A 12418-nucleotide genomic window follows, 5' to 3' on the forward strand; every position below is an offset into this window, starting at 1 on the left:
TGTTATTAACTGACAAAAAACAAAACAAAACAAAACAAAGTATTTATCCGTTACCTTCGAGCTGATGTAGACTCATAAAGACCCTACAGGACAGAGTAGATCTGCTCCAAAGGGTTTCCAAGGAGTGCCTGGTGTATTTGAATTGCCAACCTTTTTGTTAACAGCTGTAGCTCTTAACCACTATACCACCACGGCCTCAAATAAGTATATAAGTAGTTCTAAATTCTTGTTCTAAATTCTCCTGAGAGGGAAGTTGGGAAATTCTCACAGGAAGTACAGAGACTGGCATAGTTCAAATCCTTAAGTGTTTTTTGAATCCAATTTTATGCCTCCATGAGTTATGGTGAGAGTCTTCTTGAAGCCTTTGTTGATAGATGAACATTAAAGAAGGGTCATGCTAACTACGTAGGTAGGTAAGGTTTTAAATGGCAGATAACACGGGGTCAAGGTCGAGAGCAATACTTGAGGCCAGATACTTGAATTAGATCTTCTGACCTGCTCCTCACTAACTATACGTCCTGAGGTAAAAGGCTAACTCTCTCTTTTTCTCAATTTTCCTATATGTAAAATAGAAGGATTAACCTTCCTACTGTATATAGTTCTTTTAAAAAAATATTAAATGAGGTAATTTACATGAAGTGCTTTGCACAGTGCCTAGCATATAAGAATATAAAAAGCAATCAATTAATATTAGTTTTTGATCATTGTATATAATAATAATGTTTAACCTTTACATAGAACTTTATAATTTATGAAACATTTTCGTATCTTCTGTGGGGAAAGTAGGCTTAATTCCTTTAGTTCTTCGTTTTCTCAGGACTCACGCTGAGATCACAAAAGTGGAGGTAGAGGTAAGAAAGAGATATGAAAAGGGTATGGATACCAGTGGGCGGTAGAGATCTTTTGGGGGTGGGCAATGCTGACCAATAAGGTAGAAAACAGTGGGATTGAAGGGGAGGACATCAGCAAGTGAGAACCCTCATAAGTAAATCTATATGTAGGTGTCAGAAAATTAGATTTGACATTCACATTAAAACATTAATCATATGACAAATTCTGCCTCTACCTACTCAATGCCAAAATTAACCCCTAATTCTGGTGGTGGGGGTGGTGATGTGCGTGTGTGGGTGTGTGCATGTGTGCATGTGTGTGTGAAATATCTTATAATCACTTTGATAAAGAATAATAATAAAAAGATAGATTCATGCTGGTGGTTAAAAACCTTGCAGATGAATGAGAGAAAAATGTGTCCTCATCTGTTTTTATAAGTACTTGTTTTGGTGTGGCACAGATACAGCCTCATAGAAAGTACACTGTAAATTTAATAGTCACAGTTATATGTTGTGGACTTTCACAAGCAGTAAACATACCCTACTCATAAAAATTTCAATAAAAGTAGTTGATATAGATTGTGCACCTACTTTGGGCCAATTGCAGAGCTAGTAGCCTTACCACTCTCACAGCCATACTTCAAGCTAATTGTCCACATTTGACAGAAAATATTTGAGAAGTTCAGACGTTGAACACATTTTATAGAATTACCTTTGTTAGCTCTTTACTTCACTGTGAGACTAGGGTTACAAACCACTGACTAACATCAGAAAACTTCCTTACCCTCTTCTTATCTTAGTTATTTCATCTACTAAATAAGGATAATAATAGTGTATGACTCAATATTGATACAAGGATTAAATGTGCCTGGCATTACAAAGGCACCCAAGTAAAAATTAGCCGTATTAATCACGGCATCTGTACGTGAGGTTGTCTCAATAAAGGGCAACAATGTCTTTCATGGAGTGAAGTCCAAAACTTTGGAATAATTTTTACTCTTCTTTCTTTCTGACACCCCACATCAAGTCCATCAGCAGATACTACTGCAACTACCTTCATCATACACCTCCCTCCACTAAGCCCGTCCTGGTGCAAATCACCATCACGTTTCTGCTGAATGGTTACAATATTCTCCTAACTAACCATCTCCCTGCTTCTACTGTTGCCCCTCTATAGTCTATTCCCCACTCAGTAGCCAGAACAATCAATTCTAAGATTCAGTCAGGCCATGCCACTTTGCTGTGCAAAACCTTTCAACGGCTTTGTTTTTCACTTAGAATAAATTCATACCCCTTAAAATGATCTACGAAGCCTTATAAAAACTGCCACTTATCAATCCTTGTTCATTCCACTCCAGCCACACTGACCTCCTTTAGACAATGATGCCAACCACATTCCCTCCTCAGAGTGTTTTCACTTACTGATTTTTTTTCTCTGGAATGTTCTTTCCTTAAATGTCTTCTTGCATCCTTCTTCACTTCTTTCTAGTCTAGAATACATGTTCCCTTCTCAATGAAGCCTTCTGTGACTACCTTATAGAAAATAACACCCCACCCCCAGATTCCGTATATCCATTACCCTACTTAATTTTCCCCATAGCAGATATTATGATCTGAAATACTATCTACTTTCTGTTTTATTTGCTTATTTTCTGTCTTCCCCTACTAGAATGTACACTACAGAGTGTAGAGACTTTACCTGTTTGTTCACTGCTATCTTTCAGCTTTCTAGAGTGTTGGGCACATAGTAGATGATTCATAAATATTTAGTAAATGACTTATTAAATGGAGCTTAAAGCTATATTTCATTAGGTAATCCTTCTCCCCAGACTCTACAAGTTTTATTTTCATTAATAACAATATTCATTTTGTCTAATTTTGTGTGGATGTGGAGTTTGGCAGACTGATAAAATGTTCCTTAATATTATATCTTGTTTCTGTTTGACTTCAAAATCTCAAAAGGAGATTTTATAAGTGATTAAAACTACCCCTCCCAAATAAAATAAAACAGAAAAACTCAGGATGCAATAACACACAGAGAAAGAGAATCTGGATTTTTGTGAGTTTTTCAGCTTACTTTCTAAGTAATTCTAATATACAAAGACAAATACATTCCCAAAAAAGATAACATCATGGCTCTCATACAAATTTAAAATGAACACATGGCAAAGCTTTTATTTAACACATTAATTAATGAATGAACCAGGAATATGTTGTAATCCATTTAAAGGAGAATCCAGTGTAGCACAATTTGTTCAATCAGGGATGTGTAATGAATTTACAAATAGATGCAAAACTGACTTTGTCCACAATGATTGAGGGAAATCAATTGAACCTCCATCAGACAACATTTTCAGTTTTATGGACAGAAATTATTTGTGTTATCAGTTTTCTATAACTCAAAGAGTTATAAAATAGCTCAAAGACAGTGAAAGGCATAAGCCTCACAGAATCATGTAGCCCCAAGGAGAGTGCTATAGATAACACATAGCTTTCATTGAAGATCGCCCGTAATGTTTTTATATTTCAAAGTCTTTCAAAGTTTTTTCCTCACAGAAGTTAAATTTCTTTAGCAGCTATACATCAAAAGAAGTAGAGATTATTTTGAAATAACATAAAATTACATAAAGGGAAAACTATTTTTCCATTTATTTCTATTATTTACAAAAGAAAAGGGCAAAATTTCTATATCCATTGGAGTCTTCACAAGAAACAGCATAGTCAAAATGGCATATTAAAAAAATTTAAAGAAGATTATTTATCGAGGTATGAATAAGTTTAAGGGGAATTAATTAGGGATGATGATAAAGCATTCCAGGCCTAGCTACCAGTAGGAAACCATAACCACAATCATGGCTGAGGGAATGAGTGAAATAAATGATTACAAAAGGAAATATGAGAGGAGGAGACGCCTACCCAACAAGTGCTGTGACCCTAGTTTAAGGTACCCTGTTACTGATAAACCATGGGAGGGGCCCAGGAGAATAAACCCTGACATTCTTTTCTTCCCACCCTGTCCTCTAACATTCATCTAGTACTTCCTGTTGACCAGAGAAGAAGGAGGCCTGGTTGAGGAACACCGTGGAAGCCCGCCATAGAGGAGAAGAGTGAGAATATATCTGAAGGGCTGAAATGAGTATATCTTGCTCACTTTCCAACACTTTATTAAATTGTTTTTCTTGGTAAGATGGTGAGCACTCCTATTTTGGAAAAGAGAGAACACAGGAGAAATAAGTAAATTGTCTTCCAACTTATTTGTACACTTAATGTTTATTGACCTCCACTCTGGGTCAAACATTAAAGTAGTTCTGGGGATAAAAGAGGTGAAGAAGGCAGATAAAGTTTTCCTTCTCTGTGGCTTAATGAAAGGGTTTTTGAATGGAAGAGTGAGGTGATTTGGTCTTAATCTGCATATCAACAGTATGTAAAACAAGAACTAAGAGGTGGTTAGAAGCCATAGCTCTTAACCACTGCCCCACCAGGGCCCCTCATATATATATATATATATATATATATATATACACACACACATATATGTACTTATATGTGTGTGTGTTTCTCTGTGTATGCGCTGTTGTTTTTGTTGTGTGCTGTGCGGTTGATTTTTACTCATAGTGACCCTATATGACACAGTAGAACTGCCCCATAGGGTTTCCTAGGCTGAAATCTTTATGAGAGCAGATGGCCAGGTCTTTTCTCCCACAGAGTGACTCATAGGTTTGAGCTGCCAATCTTTTGGTTAGCAGCAGAGTGCTTAACTGTTGTGGCACCAGGGCTCCACACCCACACATAGATGAGTTCCCTAACATTTCTTGGTGGCCAGGAAGGAATTAAGTTTATTAAATGATGAGCTCCCTCTGCCTGGATATCCTCCGGCAAATGTCCAGTGACCACTTGTCAGAATATGTTGTAGATGGCATTCCAGCACCAACAGAAAAAGCTGGATTAGACAGCTTCAATGGTTCTAATCTTTTTGTAAAATAGAAATTGCTTGTTTTTTTCTCTTCTTGTATACCATAAGGAAAAGAGTTTATATTATTAAAATGCTTTGTTCTTATTTGCAAACCCAAAATCTCATCACCCTGCTTTAATAATGCTGTCTTTACAGGATAATCCCAATTTCTGTGTCCATCATCGGAACTGAAATGAAAGAAAACAGGATGAATGTGACTGATTTAATTCTAATAGGACTTACACAGAATCCTCAGATGCAGAGAATTCTAGTTGTTGTGTTGTTTATCACCTACATTGTCACTGTCACAGGAAACCTGCTCATTGCGGTCACCATAATCTACAGTCAGACATTGAAATCTCCAATGTATTTTTTCCTGGCCTTCTTATCTTTGATAGATGCCTGCTACTCCTCTTCCATAATCCCTAAAATGCTAGCTGACTTGCTCTCTGAGACAAAAACCATCTCCTTCAATGGCTGCATGACACAGATCTTTATTGAACATTTCTTAGGTGGTTCTGAGATTGCCCTCCTTGTGGTCATGGCCTATGACCGTTATGTGGCCATCTGTAGACCTCTGCACTATGTGACCACCATGAACCACCATGTATGCTGCCTTTTGGTGGGTGTGTCTTGGACAGTGGGTTTTTTCCATTCTATTGGACAGATTCTTGTCACTTTCTGGCTCCCATTCTGTGGCCCCAACATTATGGATCACTTCATGTGTGACGTCTTTCCACTGATACAACTTACCTGCACAGACACTTTCCTTGTTGGTCTCTTGATTGCTGCCAATGGTGGGGTAATCTGTGTAATAACCTTTGCAATGTTGTCGATATCCTATGTTGCCATCCTATATCACCTGAGGACTCAGAGCTCTGCAGGGAGGAAAAAGGCCCTCTCTACCTGTGGTTCCCACATCACTGTTGTTGTCTTGTTCTTTGTGCCCTGTATTTTTATGTATATGCGACCAGTAGCCACCTTCTCCATGGATAAAGCCATAGCTGTATTCTATACTCTTGTCACTCCCATGTTAAATCCCATTATCTACACAGTAAGGAATGCAGAAGTAAAAAATGCCATCAAAATGTTATTGAAAGGAAATGTAATTTCAGATCATAAATGACCCAATATGAAGATTTTATTTCTATCATAATCTTTACATTTTTGTTTTATGTTACATACATATATGTGTAAAAATGTATATGTTTGTGTGTGTGTATATATATATGTAGCTTTTTCTCACATATATCATTTAACTTCCATACAACCTTTGTGCAAGAATGGCATGGAGGTGGTGTCTGACCTCCTCTATCTTCACAAGGAGGAAGAAGAATCAAAATTAGCAACCCAAGCCTGATTCCTTGCGGAAGTCAGACATGCCTCCTCTCTCCACCATCTTTACTAATTCTGACACCAACTGCCCTTCCTATGTCTCTACTTCTCTGCTGGGTTCAATAATTCATTGCAATGGCCACACAGAAGTCACAGACAATACTCACTATTATGGTGTTTATTAGGGAAGTAACAGTTACAATTCAGGCCCAAGAACATTCAAGATACAGTTCTTCCATAAGAACAGCCTCTTTCCAGCTGTGCTGAAAGGCACACCTCTCCCTGGTCCTAGACATATGCCCAAAGGCACTCAACTTTCTCCATCAGCTTGGAAGCCCACCAGGCAGTTGCCTGCTGCTGGGTGTCTCCTGCTGCTGGGTGTCCCCTACTAGGTCTTTTCTGCCACTGCTTCTCACCATCTTCAGGGTTTCAGCTCATTGTCTCTGTTGGTCTCCTGCTTCCAGGAGCTTCTCAGCACAGGGAACCCGTGTTCAAAAGGCGTGCTGGCTCCTGGCTGTTCTTCCTTGGCAGTGGTGGGATCTTCTCTTTTCCCCCTCTGGGGTGGCTGATTTTAAGTCCAGCAGGATGACAAAACTGACCAATCCCTTTGGTGGGCCATAATTACCCTACCACTCAATCGCATCCAATCACTTGGGTGGGGATTACAAGACCATGGCTATAAAGTCATCACGAAAGTCATCCATCACACCACACTTTGCAACAATTATTCTGATTTTCCAGATGAAGAGGAATAAAGTTAAAAGAGGTTAAATGATCAGCCCAAAGGCTGAGTCAGAGCTATTTGGATTGTTTTAATTGTTTGAATTCCAAATCCCATGCTCTTTTAACCATTTCAGATGGTATCAGAATCAAAGGCAGCATTTATATCAAAGCCTTTTTTGTTTTGTTACAAATTGAAAATTCTCTTCTCTAATTGCAGAGTTGTATAACAGACCTGCACGTGTAAGCTATTGGCAGTCAGAACCTGTACTGCCTACTGGTATCTAGGACAGTGCAGAATACAGTTTAGAAAGAAAATACTCTCTCTCAATACACTGTCAATATACCAATGTTTAAAATTATATGGGCTTCTTGTTCTGTTGAGTAAAAGTTGACAGTAATAAAAATTAATTGCATTTAAGCCTATGTGAAATTTTAAAATGTCCTTTGGTGGTCACAATGACCCTATAAAACTGAAATTTAGTTAGTGTTATTATTTCACAGATAGAAAAATGGGCAGGGTTGTAAAATTTAAATAATTAGATCATAGAACAAATAAGTCAGCCTTGAGCTCAAATATTCTCACTTCACATCCTGTGAACTTTTCATTATATGTATACTTCTTTGGTGCTGGTACTTAGTTGTGGCCTGTTTTTTTAAAACCATTTTTTTTTTTGTATGTCATACTTATTGCCGTTGAGTTGATGCTGTACTCTTAGTGACCCTACAGTACCCTGTAGACCAAAGAGCGACTGATGCATTTTAACTGCTGAACTTTTGGTTAGCAGGCAAACCCTTCTTAACTACTACTCCACCAGGGCTCCTTATGTGGTAGGAAGTGACTTTTATTAGATATAAAATCATTGAAAAAACAGACAAACAGATTGCCGTCTAGCCGATTTGGACTCATAGAGACTCCATAGGACAGATTAGAGCTGCCCCACAGCATTTCCAAGGAGTGGCTGGTGGATTCAAACTGCCGACCTTTTGGTTAGCAGCTGTATCTCTTAACCTCTGGGCCACTAGGACTCCTTAGTGGTAATTAAGTACAGATTTTTTTCAAAAGCACATGGTAACATAACAATTTCATTATTAAAATTTCACTATATAATTAGTTACTGGAATCTAACATTGTTAAGTATATATCTGAGACTCGTCTAGCAAACTGCTTTCAGAGATGGCTTAAGCATAAGGCTTATAAGCAAAGAGAAATCATTACTCCTCAGTTGATCAAAGGAAGATTTCTCAGCTAAACAACTTACCTAACTCATAAGAGCTTGTTGCAAATAACTTCTGATTCTTTTCAAAAATGAAGTCTGCTACCACGAGACAAATGTATGTCATAGTTGTCTTTATAGTTACCTGTTTTGACAGAGAGCTCAATTTCGTGGGTATCATATGTTTTACTGAAGAAGTCAGAGAACTCTATGATGTAACAATATTTAGCAAGGCTATTATGATTCTGAAACACAATGGTGGTTGAGAACATCAGCTTCAGGATTAGTAGACATGGGTTTTCTTTCTCACTGTGCCGCCATCTCATTGCATAATCTTAAACAGGTCTCACTATTTCTATAGGCAGTTCACTTAGATACCTTAGAAAGTGTCTTAGTAATCTAGTGCTGCTATAAAAGAAATAGCCCAAGTGGATAGCTTCAAAAAAGAGAAATTTATTCTGTCACAGTCTAGTGAGCTGGAAGCCCAAAATTCAGGGTGTCAGCTCCAGGGGAAGGCTTTCTCTGTTGACACTAGAGGAAGGTCCTTGTCATCAATCTTCTCCTGGACTAGGAGCTTCTCTGCACAGGAACCCCGGGTCCAAAAGTCATGCTCTGCTCCTGGCACTGCTTTCTGGCAGGTATGAGTTCCCTCACTCTCTGCTTGCTTCCCTTTCATTTTGTCTCTTGTAAGATAAAAGGTTGTCAGGTCACACCCCAGGGAAACTCCCTTTACACCGAATCACAGATGTGAGCTGAAGAAGGGTGTCACATCACACACTAATCCTCTTCTACCACGGGTAGAGATTATGATTTAAAACACATAAGATACTGTAACAATTGAGCAGAAATGTGATAGTGGTTTGCACCAGGATGGGAGTAGCGGAGTTAGATGTATTATGATGGTAGCTTCAATAATACCTGCTGATGGACTTGATGTGGGGTGTCAGAAAGAAAGAAGGGTAAAAATTATTCCAAAGTTTTGGACTTCACCCTCTGAAAGATAGTATTGCTCTTTACTGAGACAACTTCATGTACAGATGCCATGATTAACATGGCTAACTTTTCCGTGACTGCTTTTCAAATGCCAAGCGCATTTAATCCTTGTGTCAATATTGAGTCATCTACTATTATAGTAGATGAAATAACTAGGATAGAGAGAGGGTAAGGAAGTTTTTTGATGTTAGTACTAGGTCATACCCTTAGTCTTACACTGAAATAAAGAGCTAACAAAGGTAATTCTGAAAATGTGTTTAACCTCTGAACCCTTCTACTATTTTCTGTCAAATGAGGACAACTAGCTTGAAGTATGGCTGTGAGAGTGACAAGGCTACTAGCTCTGCAATTGGCCCAAAGTATGTGCACATTCAATGTCAACTACTTTTATAGACTATTGAAATTTTTAAGAGTAAAACCAAAACCCACTGCAGGTGAGTCGATTTCAACTCATCGCGACCCTATAGGACAGAGTAGAACTGCCCCATATGGTTTCCAAGGAGTGCCTGGTGGATTCAAACTGCTGACCTTTTGGTTAGCAGCTATAGCTCTTAACCACTACACCACCAGGGTATCTATGTTTACTGCCTATGAGAGGGGATAACATGACTGTGACTATTAAAATTATAGTGTTCTTTCTGTAAGGCTGTATCTGTGCCACCCCAAAACACCTAGTTATCATAAAGAATGTGGACAAATTTTTCTCTTATTTATCTGCAATCTACATTTTCTTCTTCTTTATAAAAGGTTTTTAAACACCCAGCATGAATCTTTTTTTCTTCAAAGTGATTACAAGCTATTTTACACAGACACATACACACAAGCACACGCACATAACCACCAACACCACCACTACTATCACCAGAATTAATGGTTGATTTTGGCAGTAGATAGGGGAAAAATTTGTCACATGATTACTGTTTTAATGTGAATGTCACATCTAATTTTCTAACATCAATATATAGATTTACTTACAAGCGTTCTCACTCACTGAAGCCCTCCCCTTCAATCCCACTTTTTTTTTTTTAAATGATGACAACATTTATTTTGTGTATGACTCTGTAATCTGAGTAGGGCTTGGTGAGAACAGCTCATCTGTATTCCAGTTGGCCTTTGTTGGGGTGGCTTGAAAGCTGGGGGCTAGAATCATCTGGAGGCACTCACTCACAGTTGATGTTTGCTGTTGACTGCCCTACCTGAGCTGTTGGCCAGAACACCTTCATGTGGCCTCTATATGTACCTTGGGCTTCCTCACAACATGGTGGCTGAGTTCCAAGGATGAGCTTCCCGAGAGAGAGTCAGGTGGAAGCTGTATTACCTTTTCTGATCAAGCCTCTGCAGCATTGCTTACACTGCATTTTTATTTTTATTTTTATTGAGCTTCAAGTGAACGTTTACAAATCAAGTCTGTCACATATAAGTTTATATACACCTTACTCCATACTCCCACTTGCTCTCCCCCTAATGAGTCAGACCTTCCAGTCTCTCTTTTTGTGACAATTTTGCCAGCTTCCAACCCTCTCTACCCTCCCATCCCCCCTCCAGACAGAAGATGCCAACACAGTCTCAAGTGTCCCCCTGATACAAATAGCTCACTCTTCATCAGCATCTCTCTCCTACCTACTGTCCAGTCCCTTTCATGTCTGATGAGTTGTCTTCGGGAATGGTTCCTGTCCTGGGCCAAAAGAAGGTTTGGGGACAATGACCGCCGGGATTCCTCTAGTCTCAGTCAGACCATTAAGTATGGCCTTTTTGTGAGAATTTGGGGTCTGCATCCCACTGTTCTCCTGCTCCCTCAGGGGTTCTCTGTTGTGCTCCCTGTCAGGGCAGTCATCGGTTGTAGCTGGGCACCATCTAGTTCTTCTGGTCTCAGGATGATGTAAGTCTCTAGTTCATGTGGCCCTTTCTGTATCTTGGGATCATAGCTATCGTGCGACCTTGGTGTTCTTCATTCTCCTTTGATCCAGGTGGGTTGAGACCAATTGATGCATCTTAGATGGCCGATTATTAGCATTTAAGACCCCAGATGCCACATTTCAAAGTGGGATGCAGAATCTTTTCCTAATAGAATTATTTTGCCAATTGACTTAGAAGTCCCCTTAAACCATGGTTCCCAAACCCCCGCCCTTGCTCTACTGACCTTTGAAGCATTCAGGTTATCCCGGAAACTTCTTTGCTTTTCGTCCAGTCCAGTTGAGCTGACCTTACATGTATTGAGTATTGTCCTTCTCTTCACCTAAAGTAGTTCTTATCTACTAACTAATCAGTAAAAAACCCTCACCAACCCTCCCTCCCTCCCCACCTCGTAACCACAAAAGTATGTGTTCTTCTCAGTTTATACTATTTCTCACAATCTTATAATAGTAGTCTTATACAATATTTGTCCTTTTGCCTCTAATTTCCCTCAGCATAATGCCTTCCAGGTTCCTCCATGTTATGAAATGTTTCACAGATTCGTCACTGTTCTTTATCGATGCGTAGTATTCCATTGTGTGAATATACCACAATTTATTTAACCATTCATCCATTGATGGACACCTTGGTTGCTTCCAACTTTTTGCTATTGTAAACAGAGCTGCAATAAACATGGGTGTGCATATATCTGTTTGTGTGAAGGCTCTTATTTCTCTAGGGTATATTCCGAGGAGTGGGATTTCTGGGATGTATGGTAGTTCTATTTCTAACTGTTTAAGATAACTCCAGATAGATTTCCAAAGTGGTTGTACCATTTTACATTCCCACCAGCAGTGTATAAGAGTTCCAAACTCTCCGCAGCCTCTCCAACATTTATTATTTTGTGTTTTCTGGATTAATGCCATCCTCATTGGAGTGAGATGGAATCTCATCGTAGTTTTAATTTGCATTTCTCTAATGGCTAATGATTGAGAGCATTTTCTCATGTATCTGTTAGCTGCCTGAATATCTTCTTTAGTGAAGTGCGTGTTCATATCCTTTGCCCACTTCTTGATTGGGTTGTTTGTCTTTTTGTGGTTGAGTTTCCACAGAATCATATAGATTTTACAGATCAGGCGCTGGTCGGAGATGTCATAGCTCAAAATTCTTTCCCCGTCTGTAGGTGTTCTTTTTACTCTTTTGGTGAAGTCTTTAGATGAGCATAGGTGTTTGATTTTTAGGAGCTCCCAGTTATCGGGTTTCTCTTCGTCATTTTTGGTAATGTTTTGTATTCTGTTTATGCCTTGTATTAGGGCTCCTAGGGTTGTCCCTATTTTTTCTTCCATGATCTTTATCGTTTTAGTCTTTATGTTTAGGTCTTTGATCCACTTGAAGTTAGTTTTTGTGCATGGTGTGAGGTATGGGCCCTGTTTTGTTTTTTTGCAACTGAATATCCAGTTACGCCAGCACCATTTGTT

The 12418-nt window shown here is 38.9% G+C and overlaps 1 protein-coding gene across 1 annotated transcript; it reads left to right on the top strand.

Moving 5' to 3' along the window:
• Window positions 1–4868: 4868 nt before the first annotated feature.
• On the top strand, window positions 4869–5908 carry LOC100655901 (olfactory receptor 4C3D-like). Its single transcript, XM_003423450.3, has one exon. It carries the CDS (start codon window positions 4976–4978, stop codon window positions 5906–5908), a length of 933 nt encoding a protein of 310 aa, XP_003423498.2. The 5' UTR covers window positions 4869–4975.
• The last annotated feature ends 6510 nt before the right edge of the window (window positions 5909–12418 follow it).

The sequence above is a fragment of the Loxodonta africana genome, chromosome 7, assembly GCF_030014295.1.
Source record: "Loxodonta africana isolate mLoxAfr1 chromosome 7, mLoxAfr1.hap2, whole genome shotgun sequence".
Lineage (NCBI taxonomy): Eukaryota > Metazoa > Chordata > Mammalia > Proboscidea > Elephantidae > Loxodonta > Loxodonta africana.

Excerpts from the sequence above, each read along its gene's own strand:
- LOC100655901 (XM_003423450.3), top strand. The coding sequence starts at position 4,976 with ATGAAAGAAAACAGGATGAATGTGACTGATTTAATTCTAATAGGACTT.